The following is a 21069-nucleotide window of genomic DNA, read 5'->3' on the forward strand; positions in this document are numbered from 1 at the left end:
ATATGAATGTCTTATTCAATGCGTTTCCATGGGCTGTAGTAGTAAAGGCTAAATTCAATATTTTATCAAATAAAAAATTGGGGTCCGTAAATTAAAAATCAAATAGCTAAATGATCCATGGTATGACCAAATAATGTGTCCAATAACTGACAATAATGGGCTATTTTTGACTGCTACATACTCATAATAATCCCATTATTGCTTTTGTGCAGATTTATTCACACTATTCACAAGCACACTTGGTGCTTATACTGATGTTTAGGCAACTGAAATTGTCTTCATTTCAGTGAGCGTCTTGCTGACCGTGTGTTTTGGTGGTTTGGGTACTTTTAGTTTTTTAGTCATTATAAAAAATAAGCTGTTAATGTGTTCCAACTCACATGCTTTATGTTTTATAGTTGTAACAAAAGCACTCCACCAATATAATGTATTTGACACTTGGAATTATGGTTTTTTTTCTGTTTTTCTTTGTCTTTACATATAGTGATCCATGAGCCAGGGAAGTCGGTGGGGCAGCTCGAGCTCACTTGAGCCGATGGTGTCTTATAGTGATTTTCTTGAACGTTTATGTCCCTAAAGTTGGAAAATGTGTGATAGCATTGCAAAAATGGTAGCTATCTGTGTATTATCGCTCTTTCTGTCACCCCCCCCCTCCCCATCCCCCCATCCCTTACATTCTTCCCATAAAGATTTTACCCAATGACAAACAACAATATACAACAACAAAAGCCAACAGTACAGGCAGGGAAAAAGCTAGTAACATCGTCTGGGAGATCAGGCAATAGGATGATAACCGGAAATCCAATAGGCTAAAGTACAGGCAGGGAATAGGCAAAAGGCGTCGTTAGTGAGGCAGGCCAAAACTATCATACACGGGAGAATTTAAATTACGAGAAAAACAGAGCTCCGAATAGAAGTGTGTCACAAAACAAACAATACCTCACAGTGATGGGGTGCAAAGAACTGAACTGATAAATGACCTACAGGTGTGTGAACAGGTGATCAAAATTCCAGTTATTGGGATCTGGAGAGTGAGCTGCGTTCACGGGATCTACGTGTTTGTGAGGTGGAAAGTGGGCTGGAAAGTGAGCTGCGTTCACGTGTTTGAGAGTGTGAGTTGGAAGCAGATGTTATGAAAGGCCATAAAACTACCTTTCAAATTATATATAATATAACCAACATTGAAAGCACCAGCTACAACTATTGTTTAAAAAAATCACCCATATTGTGCCATTGACATTAGAATGTTGGAAGTTTGCCCATAAAAATCCCATGTAATGAGGCAGCTATGTTTTGGGATTTTAACTTTGGTGACACAAAATTGCACACTCACAGCTAGAACAGGGTTTAAAAAAAATTGTAACCCCACAAATACCGTTTTCCAATATGGATGCCAAACAACTCAGTGGGGTCATATTGGACAATTTTACATGACCATACCTGTATGAAATATAATTGTAGCATTCCCCAAAAACTGTCTGAATGATGTAGATACACAATCACATGAGCCAGGTGTGCCAGATATATTAAGTTGTTAAATTACTCACAGAATTGTGGTAAGAAGCTGTCTGAATCCCTGATTTCTGAAGATCAATAATTGCAGTATTTCATCTTCAAACATGTCAAAATGGATATGTACATGTGAATAGTCATGGATGTGAACGGATTAAAATGATATACAATGTTATCCTATTAATAGCTTTCATAAAACAGGACTAGAAATTTGCTGTGTACATTACCATGTAAAATTCCATAGGAATGATAATGCATTTTTACCTGCTGATGAGAGCAGAAAACCATTACACGTAGTTACTCTAAATTAAGATCTATTCTTACGATGGGGACATAGCAGACTGGTCTGTTTACTAGGGCGGCAGGTATTCTTTTTTTTTGGGGGGGGGGGGGGGGGGGGCGCAGTCAGGGTCTCAACTTACTGTTGAGAGTTAGCCAACATCAGCAGTTTTTTTCTTGTTATGTTAGTCCCTGACAGTTACTCAATTAGCCCATGTCAACATTTTTTAGATTGGTAAGTTAGTCTAGTGGCCAGCTACCTAAACTTGTAGTAATCATGGTGGAATTACCGATTGTGGGGCCCCCATTGATTTTGTTAGTCACTCTCACTCAGATATCGCTACCCTATGGCAAAATGTGTAGAATTGCATGAAATGAGTTATATAATTGCTAAATCCTCTTTCTGCTGTCAAGAGGGGGGCTGCTAAAATGTTTTGCTCACATATTCGCAGCCACTGCCATCGACTTTGTATCTATTATAGAACTGTTTGGGTTAGTGATCATTTGTAGAGGGGCTCTCTATTTGCCCTCAGCACACATTTTTTTCAACATTCTGAATGTCTACAGAATGCATATGTTATTCTGAAATATGAACACAGAAATACTGGACATTTTGAACTCTTATTATGGTGGTGATTTGAGAAAATTAAAATCATGGTCTTGAATTGGACTCACATTTTTCTGGTCTCGCTCTCGGAACCCTCATTTTTCTGGTCTCTCTATCAGCAAAGTTGCAATCCAAACACATAGCTGCTCCATTACATGGCATTTTATGGGTAAGCTTCCAACATTCTAATGTCAATGGCACAATTTATTTAGAACAGTTGTAGCTGGCGCTTTCAAAGTTGGTTATATTATATATACTTTGATAGGTAGTTTCATGACCTTTCAGAACCACTTGTCAAACAAAGTTTAAAATATATCAGATAATCATTTTTAAGTCATTTATACAGGTAATCCTGATATGTACCCTAGAGTCCCCCAAAAATATTTTTTTGGGGGGGTTTCCTAGACCTTCATAAGCACAACCAAATTATTATTTTTCCGATAGCATACATTAAATATATTTATTAGACTGTCAGAATGTTGACGTCCAAAAGATGTGTCATTGGCACAAAGGGGATCCAATGGGGCAAGGCTTTTATAGTGTTAATGTATTGAGTTATATACAAATTCTGGGTTTATTTTACTAATAGTTTATTTTAAGATTTTTGAAACCTTTTTAGTCTTATTTTTATGATATTTACCATTGTTCGTCTGCATAATTTAAATCTAACTCTAATTTGCACGAAACAATGTACACTTGATCAATAGTGATCTAGTAACCTATGTCACTGGTGGCTCTAGTAACCTATGCCACTGGTGCCAATGACATATATAGTGCCTCCAACTGATCTGGCGCAGTCATCTAAGGTTGCAGTGACAGTGACATGTCCTTTGGGTGGTGGACCATTCTTGATACACACAAGAAACTGTTGAGCATGAAAAACCCAGCAGCGTTGTAGTTCTTGACACCAGTGTGCCTGGCACCTACTACCACACCCCGTTCAAAGGCACTTAAATATTTGTTCTTGTCAGTTCACAATCCATGTCTCAATTGTCTCAAGGCTTTAAAAATCCTTCGTTAACATGTCTCCTCCCTTCATCTACACTGAATGAAGTGGATTTAACAATTGACATCAATAAGAGATCCCAGCTTTCAACTGGATTCACCTGGCCAGTCTATGTCATGGAAAGAGCAGGTATTCTTAATGTTTTGTATACTCAGTGTACATAAGATTTACATACCAATTTCCATGGCCCCATGTCCATCGGTTCAGTTCTTGTAGCCCTGGTGTGATATGTGTGCTGTAGCGTGGTCGAATTTTAATGCAGTAACTAATCATTCTCAAATTCATTAGAGGCTAATTCATTGTGTCTATATACTAAAATCTGGAGACAATCTGACATATGGTTCATGATGAGAAGATGATTGCAGATGATTTTGAGCATTAGCGTTAATATACCAAGAATGCGTTGTTAATAGTTTCCTTGTTTTTTTGTGATATCAATAACAAATTCAGTGTGGTTCATCTTAGGGACATCCATGATAGCAATGACAAGCTTCAGGTTGATTGGCCTCTGTGGAGTGGATTTACCGTGGTTTAAATGGACAGGTAAAATCAATAACGCAGCCATCTTTTGACCAATCGCTTTGCTTTTCTCAAACTAGGTTAAGATATGTATCATGGGCCTACATTCCAAATTGGTCTCATTTGGACTCATGGTTCATGAGAAGAAGATTTTTGAACAATTTTTCTTGCATATTTTGGAATGTTAGAGTATGTGCTAATATGCATTTACTGGTATAGTGTGACCATATTTGAATGCATCAACCTTATTTTCTCACTCTTTAGGGATTATTGTGATTAGCGCAAAGTGAACATATGAATGTGACTTTTTATGATTATTTTAAGCATTAGCATAGTAGAAAATGTTAATTGTTAATAGCTTCTTTATTTTTTTTTTATTATTCATCATGGCAATGTCTTTAATGACCCCACAATGTTTGAAGTTGACAGTTAATTGTGAAGTGGATTTATAAAGGATTTAAATCGACACATAAAATCTGATTTCCTGGTTTATCAATAACTCAACCATCGCTTAACCGATCCCTAAGTTAAGAGATACTGAATTTGGTGTTATTTGGTGTTAAGGTTGTAGAACTGTAAATAATTCATATTCAAGAATGATGGAATTCAAAGCCAATTATGTACTGTACCTCTGGGTTAAGACTAAAGGCTTTGGCTGGTTTCCCAACACACATAAGGTCAAAGATGATCTCTTTCATGGCAAAGTCCAGTCGTTCCTGTGGTGGAAGAAGAGGGTTTAGAACAGATTTGTAATATTGTTGCTGTTTTTCAGATCATCACATTCACATCAGAGAGGAAGGCTCTACAAAAACGTACCTAATTATTTTCATATCTCATTTTGCTCTTTTGTTGCTTTGGCAACTACACTGCATGGCCAAAAGTATGAGAACAGCTGCTCGTCGAACATCTCATTCCAAAAACATGGGCATTAATATGGAGTCGGTCCCCCCCTTTGCTGCTATAACAGCCTTCACTCTTCTGGGAAAGCTTTCCACTAGATGTTGGAACATTGCTACGGGGAATTGCTTCCATTAAGCCACAAGAGAATTAGTGAGGTTGGGCACTGATGTAGGGCGATTAGGCCTGTTCGATGGGGTTGAGGTCAGGGCTCTGTGCAGGCCAGTCAAGTTCTTCCACACTGTTCTCGACAAACCATTTCTGTATGGACTTCGCTTTGTGCTCGGGGGCATGGTCATGCTGAAAAAGGAAAGGTCCTTCCCTAAACTGTTGCCACAAAGTTGGACGAAGCAGAATTTTCTTGAATGTAATTGTATGCTGTAGCATTAAGATGTCCCTTCACTGGAACTAAGGGGCTTAGCCCAAATCATGAAAAACAGCCCCGGACTATTATTCCTCCTCCTCCAAACTTTACAGTTGGTACTATGCATTGGGGCAGGTAGCGTTCTCCTGGCATCTGCCAATCCCAGATTTGTCCGTCGGATTGCCAGATGGTGAAGCGTGATTCATCACTCCAGAGAACGCGTTTCCTTTGCTCCAGAGTCCAATGTCAGCGAGCTTTACACAACTCTATCCAACGCTTGGCATTGTGCATTGTGATCTTAGCCTGATCTGCGTCTGCTTGGCCATGGAGACCCTTTTCATGAAGCTCCCGATGAACAGTTCTTCTGCTGACGCTGCTTCTAGAGACAGTTTAGAACTGGGTAGTGAGTGTTGCAACCGAGGACAGGTGCTTTTCACGTGCTACGTGCATCAGCACTCAGCAGTCCCGTTCTGTGAGCTTATGTGGCCTACAACTTCCCGGCTGAGCCGTTTCCACTTTACAATAATAGCACTTACAGTTGACCGGGGCAGCTCTAGCAGGGCAGGAATTTGACAAACTGGCTTGTAGGAAAGGTGGTATCTCATGGCGGTGCCACGTTGAAAGTCACTGAGCTCTTCAGTACGGGCCATTCTACTGCCAATGTATGTCTATGGAGATTTTGTGCTTGATTTTATACACCTGTCAGCAGCGGGTGTGCTGAAATAGCCAAATCCACTAATTGCAAAGGGTGTCCACATTCTAGTGTATGTGTGTGTTTTCTATACCTGTTTGCTCCTCTCCGTTTAGGTTTTACAGACGCTCCTCACCCCTTGGCAACAACTCTTCTAACTTAGTGTACCTTGTGCAATTACAACCCATGTGGAATTTCGGGTCTCTGGCAGCTTTTGGAACTGCCAATCTGCGGTCAAGAACGCAGAGTTCATCTCTATGCTGCCCTTCAGTCTTGTGACGGAGACACGGATCACCCCAGAGAACACTGCTACTCCAGCTGCTCTCTCTTCATCTGACTAAGTTTTCTCTCATAGTCCGAGAAAATCTGCTCGTCGAGATGATGGCACAGGGCTACTAATTTCTCCCAAGTGTAGATGTTCTTATTTCACCCTCTCTCACCTGTCCATCTTCTCATTTGAATCCCTTGCTGTCACTGTCCCTTGTCCACTCAAGCTTAACATTGTTGTCATCTATCGCCCACCAGGTGCCCTTAGAGAGTTCCTCAATGAGCATGACACCTTGATAAGTTCATTTCCTGACGATGGCTCACCGCTCTTCATACTTGCCAACTTCATCATCCCGATTCATTTCTTTCCACCTCACACTTTCCTGTCCGTGTCTTTTTTGACCTCACCCTTTTCCAGTCCCCTTCCACTCACAAAGCAGGCAATATGCTTGACCTCATCTTTACTAGAGGCTGTTAGCCTACTCATCTCACTGCAACCCCTCTCCAGGTCTCTGATCAGTACTTTGTTTCCTTTTCTGTCTCCCTTTCCTCCAACCCTAGCCCCTCAGTCCCTACCCAGATGCTGATGAGCAATTGAGCCATTCCTCCTGCCTCTTTGACCCTACTCTCCTCCATTTCCTATGACTCGCATTGTACCTTTACCTCTCAGCCGGCTCGGGCCTCCCCTCCTGCTCTGTTGCTGAGTGACTCATTGCGAGCTAACAGAACAGGGCTGCTGGCAGCTGAGCAAAAATGTAGGAAAACTAAACTTCCGGAGGACCTATCATCCTTTCACTCCCGCCTCTCTAACTCCTCTTCCTCTGTATCCACTGCTAAAATTACTTTTCTATCATTCTACATTTTAAGCTTCTGCCTCTAACCATAGGGAACTCTTTACCACCTTCTCCTCCCTCCTTAATCCTCCACTCCCTCCTCCCTCTCTGTGGGCGACTTTGTCAACCGCTTTAAAAATAAGGTTTACGACATCCGCTCCTCATTCACTCAGCCTATTGAGTCCATTGGTCCCCTTCACACAAAACTACCTTACGCCTTGATCTCTTTCTCTCCTCTCTCTCCAGATGAAATCCTGCGACTAGTGAGGTCCGGCAGTCTAACATCCTGCCCGCATAACCACATCCTCTCTTCCCTTCTCCAGACTATCTCTGGAGACCTTCTCCGATTCTTCACTTCCCTCATCAACTCATCCCTGACCACTGGTTGAGTCCCCTCTGACTTCACAATGGCCAGAGTCGCATCCCTCCTCAGGAAAACCAACACTCGACACTTCTGACGTCGAAAAACTACAGACCGGTATCCCTATTTTCTTTAATTTCAAAATCACTTGAGCGTGCTGTCTCTGAACAACTCTCACGCTCTCTCTCAGAACTATCTTCTTGAGCATCTACTAGATGACTGAGTTGTTTTTATTGTGCATGCTTCAGGAAAAACTAACATAAAAGTTATAAATCTTTTAATAATGATAATCTTGTTGACAGCAGTTTACCTGTGCAATAAACTGGATCATTTTGACGAAGATGTTGAGGGGCATATCTCTGGGCACCACACTGCGAGAGCCCTTGGGGAAGAGTGTTGTAATGATGGTGTTGAGACGCCTGCAGGAGAACAGAGAGGGGAGAGAGATAGAAAAGAGGAGAGTGAGAGAGGAGAGAAGAAAGGGGGGGGGCAGACTGTAAGGATGGAGCGTCGGGGAATTCAACACAGGAGAAACATTCAACAGATGAGATACATAGGGATCACAAGCAGTTAGAACTGACACAGATAAAAATGTTACATTAAATTGCTTTACACTGGCTGGCCTGTATGCCGTTGTCCCATTTCTTAACAAGTGTTTAATTTTAATCCTGGTTAATTTCCGGGCTAATTACAACATGTTAAAGGCTTGACCTGTTTGTTATTCCTCCTGTGGCCCAAATGGCACCATATTCCCTACATAGTGCACTATATTTGGATAGAGCCCAATGGGCCGTGGTAAAAATAAGTGCATTATAAAGGGAATAGGGTGCCATTTGGGACGCATCCCTGGTAATGCGTATCGTTTCTGAGTTCTGCTTCTTAACCTACGAGCCGAGCCCTAATCCACGGCCTACTACGCTAGTGTGTGTGTGGCTCTGATACTAAAGTCCCCTGGCTCATATTCCAATGAGAAAGACCATTAACTCCCTATAGTGTGATGATCATGAGCCAGTCTCTGACCGTCCCTGGCCTACCTCCTAGCCACCTCCCACTTCTCTCATCTCCTCCACCCACATTCTCCATTTTCCTCCTCCTGCCTGTTTACAGACTGGGCTTGCTACACTGAAAGGTAAAGAGCCAAGTCAGGCAAGTCTCCCATTATCAACGAAGGGGAGGAGACTATGTTTGTGTGCATGCGCTCGTGCATGCACCTGGGTGTGTGTGTTTGCATGCCTGCAGGTATGAATGTGTTCTTGAGTGTGTTGGGGAGGGATGCAATATATAACGCTTTTTTTGCTCTACAGTTCTACCAAGAGAAATATACTATTCACGAGCAGACTAGGTTATGTACACAGCTTCCTGTGGGTGCTGCCATGCAAATCAAATCAAATCAAATTTACTTGTCACATACACATGGTTAGCAGATGTTAATGCGAGTGTAGTGAAATGCTTGCACCGGTCTCTTCTCCGTGTCTGCGTCCTAAATTGCACCCTATTCCTGATTTAGTGCACTACTTTGGGCCCTAGGAGCCCTGGTCAAAAGTAGTGCACTACGTAGGGAATAGGATGCCATTCGGAATGTAGACATTGTGGCTTCAACACTGAGAGGAGTGGCCTTGGGGGAGGATGTTACGTGGCACACAGTCCAGTGTAGCTGGGAGGTAAATGGTTGCAGTGTTGAACACTAGCAAGATATTTACAACTGAGTTGCAATGTGTATGTGGCGCTGTTTGTAACAAGCTATATTTTGTGGAAAAATATAAATTATATGTGCCACAAAACACAAACATTGCAATTGCTGTGTGAAATTGGACAATTCTGATCATTTTTCCCACTAATTTGTCTTTTGACCAATCATATCAAAACAGATCTTTTTCAGAGCTGATCTGATTGGTGAAAAGACCAGTTAGTGTAAAAACTGCCTGAACTTGTCTGCCTGTGTATACACAGCAGTAGAAACATTTACCCTTGCGTAGCAGTGTTGCTCTCACACTTGATCCTGATCATGTAGACCCACAGAAGACGGTAAAGAGACTCCAGGGCAACACGCGCCGTCTTGGGGTCCTTACTCTGCAGACACAGACAGACCGACAGACTGATGTTAGTACTGGTTGGTCCTGTGTGGCTCAGTTGGAAGAACATGGCGCTTGCAACATAAGGATTGTGGGTTAGCTTCCCGCTGATTGCAGTACAGTACCTTGATGTTGGAGAGGCAGTTGTTGAGGAAGATAGTCCATTTGTTGAGGAAGAAATGCTTCTGGCTGACACACAGCAGACAGGTCACCAACGGGTAGAGAGCCTAGGACACACACACACAGTAGACATGTCACTAAGGGAAACAGAGCCTGCATGGTGTTTAGGTCTATGAAATCTTCAGATAGAACATTCCTATGCTTCAATGAGGTGAGTGTTTCAAATGTATTCGCCATGTCCACAGGATACAACAGGTGTAAAACAGTCAAGTGAATTTCTTACCTTGAGAGCTCTTTCCCAACAATACACTTATAATAATATAGATAATAATAGAAAATAGAAAAAATTATAAATGTAAGAATAAAAACCACGCAAGAAGTACGATGAGAGTTAACAAGTATATACAGGTCAGTGTGAGTACCTTATTCAATGTGCAGGGGTACTGGAGTAGTTCAGGTGGGTTTATACATAAAAAGTGACAGGTAGTAGGATATACATGTAAACGGCTGAAAAGTGACTGGGATCAGCAATATACAGTCTAAATACTTATAGTATTATAATTATGGAAATATATACATGTAAACAGGAGTAATAGTGACCAGTAGTAGGATAAATAGATAAATACTGTACTAATGATAATGTCAATCAATAATCAATGGACAGAAGCGTACTAAATCTAGTCAATAATAATTTTAGCAGCAGCATAGGTTGTGTCTGAGTGGGTGGATGGTCTGTGGGAGAGGGAGAGTGGTAGTTGTTAGCCATAACAGTCTTATGGCCAGGGAATAGAAGCTGTTTAGGAGTCTGTTTGTCTGAGCCTTGATGCACCAGTAGAGCCTGCCGGATGGGAGCATGGAGAACAGTCCATGTCTCGGGTGGCTGGAGTCTATGGCAATTTTTCAGGCCTTTCTCAGACACCGCCTGGCATGTAGGTCCTGGATGGCTGGGAGCTCGCCCTCAGTGATGCGGTGGGCCATCCGCACAACCCTCTGGTTGAGGGTGGTGACGTTGCCATACCAGAAGGTGATACAACCAGTCAGGATGCTCTCAATGGTGCAGTCGTAAAAGGATCTGAGGGGCCATGCCAAATTGTTTCAGCCTCCTGAGGGAGAAGAGGCATTGCTGTGCATTCTTTAAGAATATTCTGGTGTTAGAGGACCATGTTAAGTCCACTGTGATGTGGATACCGAGGAACTTGAAGCTCTTGTCATGGGTAAAGGAGTACAGGAGGGGGCTAAGCACACACCCGTGAGGGGCCCCCGTGTTAAGGGTTAGTGTGGCGGAGGTGTTGTTGCCTACACTCACAACCTGGGGTCGGCCCATCAGAGGGTCCAGGATCCAGCTGCAGAGGGAGGTGTTTAGTCCCAGGGTCCTTAGCTTAGTGATGAGCTTTGAAGACACTGTGGTGTTGAATGCTGAGCTGTAGTCAATAAATAGCATTCTCACATAGGTGTTCCTTTTGTCCAGGTGGGAAAGGGTGTGGAGTGCAATAGAGATTGCATCCTCTGAGGATCTGTTGGGGCGGTATGCAAATTGGAGTGGGTCTAAGTTTTCTGGGATAATGGTGTTGATGTGAGCCATGACCAGCCTTTCAAAGCACTTCATGGCTACAGACTTGAGTGCTAACAGGCTGACTAGACCGCTCGCGTCACAAAATACATTTAGAAATCTAAATTTAGAAATCTAAATTATTCAATTATTGCAACCACACTGCTCGCGCGCGCCAACGAGCGTCTGCATTGCCAAGGGCTAAAATAGAAGTCAGTTCTATTTCTGATGCAGATCGCGCTGCAAGTCCTGCCTCTCCCATCTCCTCATTGGTTTATAGAAGCAGATACCCACGTGCTATCTCCTCATTGGTTATACCCACGTGGGTGACTGAAAGACGAAAGTTGCCTATCGCAATATAAAGTCCAGAGAAGAAAAAGCCTGGAAGGAGAAGAGATGACTAGAAACGATTCGGTTGACCATTTTATGTGTGGATTAATTGTGGGAGTAGAGGACCTTGTGCATTTCAGGTAAAATAACTACTCAATGTTTATATCCCAGGACAAATTATCTAGCAACAGCAAGCTAGCTAAGGACAAATTAGTTAGCAAGTGCAACCTAGCTAGCTAAATTGCCATATAGGTTTAATGCTTTTTGACGTGTCCCCAAATTAATGTAATTGGTTAAGAGTTTGTTTTGATATTTTAAACTGCTTGTCATGATCGCGTTTGGTGTGGGGGACGAACGATGGCGCACGCAGACGGTTTGGGTTCAGTGTAAGGGTCGGTAGTCATTTAGGCATGTTACCTTAGTGTTCTTGGGCACAGGGACTATGGTGGTCTGCTTGAAACATGTTGGTATTACAGACTCAGTCAGGGACAGGTTGAGAATGTCAGTGCCAGTTGCCAGTTGGTCAGCACATGCTCAGAATACATGTCCTGGTAATCCGTCTGGCCCTGCGGACTTGTGAATGTTGACCTGTTTAAAGGTTTTACTCACATCAATGACGTCATCAATGCACTTATTGATGAAGCCAATGCCTCAATGCCATCGGAAGTATCCCGGAACATATATTCCAGTCCATGCTAGCAAAACAGTCCTGTAGCTTAGCATCTGCGTCATCTGACCACTTCTTTATTCAGCTGACCGAGTCACTGGTGCTTCCTGATTTAGTTTTTGCTTGTAAGAAGGAATCAGGAGGATAAAATGATGGTCAGATTTGCCAAATGGAGGGTGAGGGAGAGCTTTGTATGTGTCTCTGTGTGTGGAGTAAAGGTGGTCTAGAGATGTTTTTCTTCTGATTGCAAATTTAACATGCTGGTAGAACTGAGGTACAGTTGAAGTCGGAAGTTTACATACACCTTAGCCAAATACGTTTATATTCAGTTTTTCACAATTCTTGACATTTAATCTTAGTAACAATTCCCTGTACGGGGGTCAGTGAGGATCACCACTTTACTTTAAGAATGTGAAATGTCAGAATAATAGTAGAGAGAGAGTGATATATTTCAGTTTATTTTCTTTCATCACATTCCCAGTGGGTCAGAAGTTTACATATACTAATTGAGTGTTTGGTAGCATTGCCTTTAAATTGTTTAACTTGGGTCAAACGTTTCCTGTAGCCTTCCACAAGCTTCCCACAATAAGTTGGGTGTATTTTGGCCCATTCCTCCTGACAGAGCTGGTGAAACTCAGTCAGGTTTGTAGGCCTCCTTTCTCGCACACACTTTTTAAGTTCTGCCCACAAATGTTCTATAGGATTGAGGTCAGGGCTTTGTGATGGCCACTCCAATACCTTGACTTTGTTGTCCTTAAGCCATTTTGCCACAACTTTTGAAGTATGCTTGGGGTCATTGTTCATTTGGAAGACTCATTTGCGACCAAGCATTAACTTCCTGACTGATGTCTTGAGATGTTGTTTCAATATATCCACAATTTCCCTCCTCATAAAGACATCTATTTTGTGAGGTGCACCAGTCCCTCCTGCAGCAAAGCACCCCCACAACATGATGCTGCCACCCCGTGCTTCATGGTTGGGATGGTGTTCTTCGTCCTGCAAGCCTCCCCCTTTTTCCTCCAAACATAACGATGGTCATTATGGCCAAACAGATCTACTTTTGGTTTCATCAGACCAGAGGACATTTCTCCAAAAAGTACATTCTTTGTCCCCATGTGCAGTTGCAAACCGTAGTCTGAAGTTTTTATAGTGGTTTTGGAGCAGTGGCATCCTCTTCGCTGAGCGGCCTTTCAGGTTATGTCGATCTAGGACTCGTTTTACTGTGGATATAGATACTGTTGTACCTGTTTCCTCTAGCATCTTCACAAGGTCCTTTGCTGTTGTTCTGGGATTGATTTGCACTTATCGTACCAAAGTACGTTCATCTCTAGGAGACAGAACGCATTTCCTTCCTGAGCGGTATGCATGCTGCATTGTCCCATGGTGTTTATTCTTGCGTATCATTGTTTGTATAGATGAATGTGGTACCTTCAGGCGTTTGGAAATTTCTCCCAAGGATGAACCAGACTTGTTGAGGTCTTCAGTTTTTTTCTGAGGTCTTGGCTGATTTCTTTTGATTTTCACATGACGTCAAGCAAAGAGGCACTGAGTTTGAAGGTAGGCCTTGAAATACATAGGTGCACCTCCAATTGACTCAAATTATGTAAATTTGCCTATCAGAAGCTTCTAAAGCCATGACATCAATTTTCTGGAATTTTCCAAGCTGTTTAAAGGCACAGTCAAGTGAGTGTATGTAAACTTCTAATCCACTGGAATCTGATGCAGTGAATTATAATTGAAATAATCTGTCTGTAAACAATTGTTGGAAAAATTACTTGTGTCATGCACAAAGTAGATGTCCTAACCGACTTGCCAAAACAAAAGTTTGTTAACAAGAAGTTTGTGGAGTGGTTGAAAAATGAGTTTTAATGACAACCAAAGTGTTTGTAAACTTCTGACTTCAACTGTAAAATGGATTTAAGTTTCCCAGCATTAAATCCCCCGGCCACTAGGAGCGCCACCTCTGGATGAGCATTTTCCTGTTTGCTTATGACTGTATACAGCTCATTGAGTGCAGTATTAGTGCCAGCATCAGTTTGTGGTGGTAAATAGACAGCTACGAAGAATATAGATGAAAACTCTCTTGGTAAATAGTGTGGTCTACAGCTTGTCATGAGATACTCTACCTCAGGCGAACAAAACCTCGAGACTTCCTTACGATTAGATTTTGTGCACCAGCTGTTGTTTACAAATATACACAGACTGCCACCCCTTGTCTTACCAGAGACAGCTGTTCTATCTTGCCGATGCAGCGTAAACCCCCCCAGCTGAATGTTATTCATGTCGTCGTTCAGCTATGACTCGGTGAAACATAAGATATTACAGTTTTTAATGTCCCGTTGGTAGGATTTTCGTGATTGTAGTTTGTATATTTTGTTATCCAATGATTGTACGTTGGCTAATAGTACTGATAGTAGAGGCAGATTACCCATTCGCCATCGGATCCTTACAAGGTACCCCAACCTACGTCCCCGATATCTGTCTCTTTCTCATGTGAATGACGGGGATTTGGGCCTTGTCGGGTGTCTGAAGTAAATAATTTGTGTCCGACTTATTAAAGAAAAAATGTATTCCAGTTCAAGGTGAATAATCGCCATTTTCGGTCACAAGAGACGGTGGCAGAAACGTTATGAACAAAATAAGTTACAAATAATGTGAAAAAACACACACATTAGCACAACTGCTTAGGAGACGGTAAAATGGCAGCCATCTCTTCCGGCGCCATTATTATGAAGAGGTTGAAGAGGTTGCCTGTCCTCTCTTGTGAATCGTTAGTTAGAGGAGCAACAAGGAGAGTGCCTCTACACAAGATTGACCTTGAAATGCTTTGAGGCTTGAGAGACACCACAGGCATGTTTGCTATGCACCAGTTTTACACTGTCCAGCCACTGTGGCTTTTGGAGAAGAACATCAACAACTCTGGGTTGTGTGTGTGTGTGTGTGTGTGCGCGACTAACCAGAGAGTGTTTTTTCCTGGAGGAGAGGTCCAGTGTTGTGTCATACAGGCTCTCCACAAAGTTCCTTAGACACGGCACGTTCACCTCGTTCTTAACAGCCTGGAAATGGAGAACACATACTCAGCATCACACATGTACGCACACACACTCAAGCACACTCAAATACAATAAACTTTGATATGCGTATGCCTCACCCACCTGAGGAGCTCTCCTTTTCAACCATCTATTTCCTATGTTTATGGGGTGCAAAATCCACTCGTCACTTAATTAATGATTTATTTCATTTTACTCTGGTGACTCTTTCCTACTGTTGCTAGTGCCATAAATGTTTTCCCGCTAACATAACGACAGCGGAAACATGTGTCACCTGTCAAACTCACTCTAGTATTGCCTGAAATGGACTCAATGGACTACATTGGCTTTCCGTTGCATCTATAAAGAACACTAATGCTTGGTCTGGGATTTAATACACTGTCTCAACACTTACATCACAAGAAAGAGAAGAAAGATGACTTTATTTTGGTGGGTGTGGATTTTTTGTGTAATTGAAGAAAGTAATGATTTAATACAGCTGAAATGTTCACAAATGAATTGTGTTGAAATGAAAGCAACTTCTGAAAAGGAAAACTCAGATTATAGTGATACTATGTCTGATCTTGCAAACAATGTAAAGTATGTATAGATAGGAGTAATATAGATCCAAGCGTTTTGATTTTAAATAATGTATTCTTCTCCTGACGCACTTGTTGAATTGTCATAGAGAACGTGACCACAATAGTAATTAATAATTAATGAGACAGTCTAGATTGCGCAGGTGAGTGCAGGTAGCCCTAGACAGCAGATTTTTGGTGTTCCACACCTTTATATTAATTGATTAATGTATGCAAATGAGGTACATATAATTGTATCTTTATTTTATCATAACGTCTAAAATAATACTTGCTATATTAATAACTTTTATATATGAGTGCATTTTAAGAGGAAAAAAAACGGAAATTTGGCAATAAATGAAATATCTAAATTCCTACCAAAATGCCTGAAAGTCATTCGTTATTTGTCCGTGCCAGTACAATGTTTTATGTGTTATAATTCAGTCAATATCTGATGGATTTTAAAGATTCTAAAAGTTTGGAGTATCTTTATCCATGGTCCAACTGGTACAGATATTAGAATAGTTTTTATAACCTATCAAACATTTTTGACCGTTTCTAATAGAATTGGGGTTAGAATTAACCTTTGCACCTTAAACAGTTGTTGTTTAGTAGAATAGTAGATAACATTTATTGGTTGGGTCATGACTGTCCTGTGAGTATCCAAATTTCCCAGATAGCCTATACAGGTATGATTAATCATTAACATTGCTAAATTAATTAAATTAGCTTTTTCAAGTTCATTGAAGTCCAACTCCCACATTACTGATCCAGTATTGATGAAAGTATCTATAAAGTGAATAAAATTGCAGCTTCCAAGACTCAAAACCAAAACTATCCAGACTGTCTTGGTGTGTTTGGACCATGATAGTTTATTTGTGATGTGGGCACCAAGGAACTTGAAGTTCTCAACCTGCTCCACTACAGCGCAGTCAATGAGAATGGGGGCATACTCGGTACTCCTTTTCCTGTAGTCCACAATCATGTCCTCACTTTGAGGGAGAAGTTGTTATCCTGGCACCATACGACCCCTATTACCCGCTAATTAGTGAACCCTCACCCCTGGAAAGATTGATTGCTGAACTCAGCAGCGATACGATCCCAAACTATGCCAAAGGCCTGAGAATGTTAGATCAAAACTGCAGAAATGGCAAAAAACGCCCTCCAAAATAAACCATCAGGTGCAGGCCTCATAAAGGTTCTCTCCAGTATAGTCCTGATTTATGTCAACCAGCAGGGATTGACCTCAGTACACAGCAGAAGCACAAACAAGAAACGGTTGAGATGAAGGGGCGGTGGAGAGAACCAGGAAACTGATGATGAAAAGGAAAAGATACTGCTAGCTGAGGAACTGCATTTGAGAACGGAACAATTAAAAGAAATGGCAAAAACTTATGACGACGAACGAGCATAAACTCTTGAACAAAATCGTCTTCTACAGGAAAAAAATCATCTTCAGGAACAACTTGATTCAGCCAAAAATAAATATGACGAAGTCCACGCCAAACTAGATAAATCTGACGAATTAGCTACAAACAGGGGTGCGCAACTTGATAACATGCAGGCAGTTTTGATGAACAACACTCAAAGCAATAATGTTCTAGTCCAAATGCTGCAAACCAAAGACGATAAGTTAATGAACACAATGACTAAGTTGGATGACAAAACAGTGGAACTCATTGATGTCGCTGACCAAATGATTGATGAGATAACCCAGGTGAGGAAGAAAGGAAGAAATCTCATCACTCAATCTCTCGCTCCGCACTCAAGACCTCTACCTGCAAACCATGACAGATAAGTTTGAGGCCAAACGGAGCAAGTGCGACACTCACGTGTCTAAAGCAAGAACTCTAAGTGCCCAAGTGGACTCTGCGATGCAGCAGAATACCACCCTTAGGTACCACCTGGAGGAACTCTGTGCTCGGTACACAAAGGAGTTAAGACGACAAAGTTTCAGACTTTACCTCTCTCAGGTGTCCATCAGTCTTTTCCTCTTGGCCATTTGTCATGGAGTAATATGGCACCTCCATGCCAACAAAGCCAAAGCTTGGCTTTTCCTCTTGGCCTTTCGGCCCACAATTCCCCACAGGATGAAGCCAACCCTCTCCGTGCACTTAGCGCGGAAAGCCTTGGCAAAATTGTTAAAATCTTTGAAGCAAACAAAACTAAGACATTTTTAGCAGTTATAGAGGACACTTGGATGGCTACCCGAATGCTACGGATACTGACAGGCTTTACCTGTTGAAGCGAACGCCAAATAGATACGTGACAAGGCTCATCCGTCTACAACAGCAACACGTGAAAAACGACTACTCGAAACGTGCACGACTTTGAAAATAGAATTGAGTGGTTCTGCATCTCACAAACACGACAGCTCGCTGGCTAATACTGTCAAACAAGCTATGAATGAACATCCACAAGCATACTATCATAGGCTTCGTTCAGCTTAGTCTGGCCTACTCAATGAAACAGGAATGGAAGAGCTATTACCATTCAAACAAATGTTTCTGTCAAACATGTATCCCAACTTCATTATTAACTACATTGGCCCTACAGCCCACGTTGGTTTGCCAATCTCAGAACTCGGAGAGCTTGCGAGCACAGTGTTCGAGACATCGAAAGTCAACCTTGCTAAGACCTCTGACATCTCAGTTTTCAATACTGGACAGGAGCACTCACTCCAGTTAGAGGGTGTGTCATCAGGGATAGGAGCCTTGAGAGATGACGCACAACAAAGGTATCTACCCCGAAACCACGATAACAATAACCACCTCGGTCAAACTAACTATAAAGAAGGTCGACTGCAAAACGACTACCGCTACAATCAACCTGATCGTTCCGTTCCTGCACCCAACCCACACAAAGTGTCATGGCACAAGGGTAACAAAGGCTTCAACGACGATCAAATCGTAGACCAATGCTCTCTAGAAGCTCTGCTAAGAGAAGTACAAAAGCACCAGAAATTTGACAAAGAGGAAAAAGATAAGTCGACATGACCAGGTGTGGATTTGCCGGAGAACAGGTCCACCGAAATTAACCCCATTTGTGAGGACGTAAACAATCCAATTATTCTCACTCAAATCCCTATCCAGGTTTTGTTCGATCAAGAAACGAGCTTAACCCGCTAATTGATTCAGGCTCGACAATATCGCTCATCTCTCAAACATTGTTCAAAGATCTCAAAAGGGCTTTGAACCCAGCTAAATGTTGGTTAAAAGTGGAACGATGCAACACTAAACTTTGAGGTTTCACTCAGACTACCTCACCTCTCACTTTGAGACTCATGCTGAAACTAACAGAAAAATATATACACATATTTTTCTTAAAGTTTAATGTTTAAAGAGTACTAATATTACTGTCCACACTACAAAAAAATATACAAATACATATAATTTTGTCCTTCAAACATTGAATTTAAATGCTGTAGAATTCCATTAATTCCTATGGAGGACTGCTCCTACTGGGGAGTGCCAATATGGCCGACCAGTGGCTTCAAAGCCTCTCAGTGGCCAATACATAGCATCAGCAATCCAGGGTTTATATACATCATTGGTTACAACAACTGGTCTCTTTTACAAACAAGTATCGTTTTCATGACATCATCAAGACGTCAAGGAAAAGACGTCATATTTTAGTTGTCATCTGGTCAGATAACCAACTTACTGCCGCTACAGGAACTAGGATCTCCACAAAGAGGCCTGCCAGGGCATGCTTAATGTCCTTGTCCTTCACTTCCAGGAAGTACTGGGCACAGTCCTGCAACAGACAGCAGCACTTATTAAATATAGCATAAACCCTTACATCATAAGGATTACATGTTGTAAACAATACAGTCAGCCACTAAGGTCAGGTCACATGCTGGTCAACAAATTGTCACGAAACTCCACCCTTCTCATAGTGTACACTTGAACACATTCTCGCATGGATTTAATAATGGTGGAAACTCACTCCAGCCAATGCTTAAACCAATCATATGCTTTTAAATGATTGACAGGAATTTCTGGAATAGGTGGTGAATTGGGACGAGAAAAGGAAAGAAAGGCCTAGGATTAGAAAAGTATACAGAATGCAAAGGGGGAATTCAAGCTGAAGATAAGAGGAATCAAGAGATTCTAGACTTATTTTAGTACTGTTAGAGATGACCATTCTCACTTATGGGTTCCGATCCCACTTCTGACACTTATTACATTGTTAGCTACATGGATAAGACAGAGAGACATGAGTCAAGTTCATATGTTTACTAAGAAGATTAAAGAGACTAGGAAGACTGCTTCCTATCACTTATAGAATTCACTGGTCCTTTTCAAACATGCAGGATTACACACTAGTTCGAGACAGGTGGGCCTATAATCATCACTTCTGCAGTTTCCGTAGAGCTCACTGCTCACATCTGTACCTGCATGAAATGGAAGGAGGCTTCAAAGTCCTCCACTGGATACATCTTGATGCGGAAGAACTTGACACCCATGATGAGGCTGATGGTGCTCTGGACCACGTAGGGACTCTGCTCCTTCTGTCTCAGCTCCTTCAGCTCAAACAGAAATGTTTTCTTCACAGCAGGAAATCTGAGAAGGAGAGGAGGAGACAGAGAGTTGGAACAAGGGCAGAGTCCCGAATAGCACCCTATTCGAAATACAGTGCGCTACTTTTGACCAGGGGAAATTAGCCCATTGGGTGTCTATTACCAGAATGCTGACATAGTTAATGCAAGTAATAACGAATTTCAATGGACGATGCTAGCTAAATATGCTAACGAGCGCAAACAAAAATAATCGAATTGCAAAGACAGTCAATCCAGCTCATGAAGTTATACATATATAGGCAGGATCTACCGAATGTCAGTTTTGGTGAGTTTGAACAAGTGAACGTCAACGAGAGACATTGTGCAAATGAACAAAGTTTTGATGCATGCTTGTCTGAAGGAACAACAGTACTGGCTCTGGAGCAGCATGTGTTGATCAATGAATGCTACAGATTGGCTGGAGATGCTCATACCTGGTGTCCCAGTTTTATTATAGTGGTGTGTTCATAAGAGCATGCAACAGACAAATGTTTTGATCAGGACCCCCGATCCATTCATTATAATCTGAAAGGCAAAACTGATCCTAGATCAGCACTCCTACACTATGCTAATACTACCCAAATCATAGCTCTATTTCTAAGTACTTTGTTCCTTTGCAGCGATGATCTGGAAAGTTCCAATAAACACACAGCGATTTTCAGTCCACTCAGGTCTAGCTCTCTATTTAAACCAGTGAGATTCTCAGGCAGATGTGTACAGAACAGAAGCAGGAGAGAGCATTGTGACAATTCAAACATACCACAATTGCTAAACAGTCATTAGTCATCTCCAATGGCAACATTAAACATGATATGTATCCCAAATGG

At 41.8% G+C, this 21069-nt stretch overlaps 1 protein-coding gene across 2 annotated transcripts in view; it reads right to left on the reverse strand.

Annotated features, from left to right (window-relative positions):
- Positions 1–21069, reverse strand: part of LOC139386324 (protein furry homolog) — a 190223-nt gene that overhangs the window by 128091 nt on the left and 41063 nt on the right. For both annotated transcript variants that reach the window (XR_011629033.1, XM_071131847.1), the window contains exons 8-14: positions 20078–20246; positions 19345–19437; positions 15032–15130; positions 9534–9635; positions 9303–9406; positions 7647–7755; positions 4553–4639 (exon numbers count right to left, since the gene is read on the reverse strand). Coding sequence is in view for 1 of the 2 variants with exons in the window: in XM_071131847.1 (XP_070987948.1) it covers positions 4553–4639; positions 7647–7755; positions 9303–9406; positions 9534–9635; positions 15032–15130; positions 19345–19437; positions 20078–20246 (763 nt within the window). In the remaining variant the exon portion in view is untranslated. The remainder of the gene's footprint in view (positions 1–4552; positions 4640–7646; positions 7756–9302; positions 9407–9533; positions 9636–15031; positions 15131–19344; positions 19438–20077; positions 20247–21069) is intronic.

This window comes from Oncorhynchus clarkii, chromosome 27 (genome assembly GCF_045791955.1).
Source record: "Oncorhynchus clarkii lewisi isolate Uvic-CL-2024 chromosome 27, UVic_Ocla_1.0, whole genome shotgun sequence".
NCBI classification, from domain to species: Eukaryota; Metazoa; Chordata; class Actinopteri; order Salmoniformes; family Salmonidae; genus Oncorhynchus; species Oncorhynchus clarkii.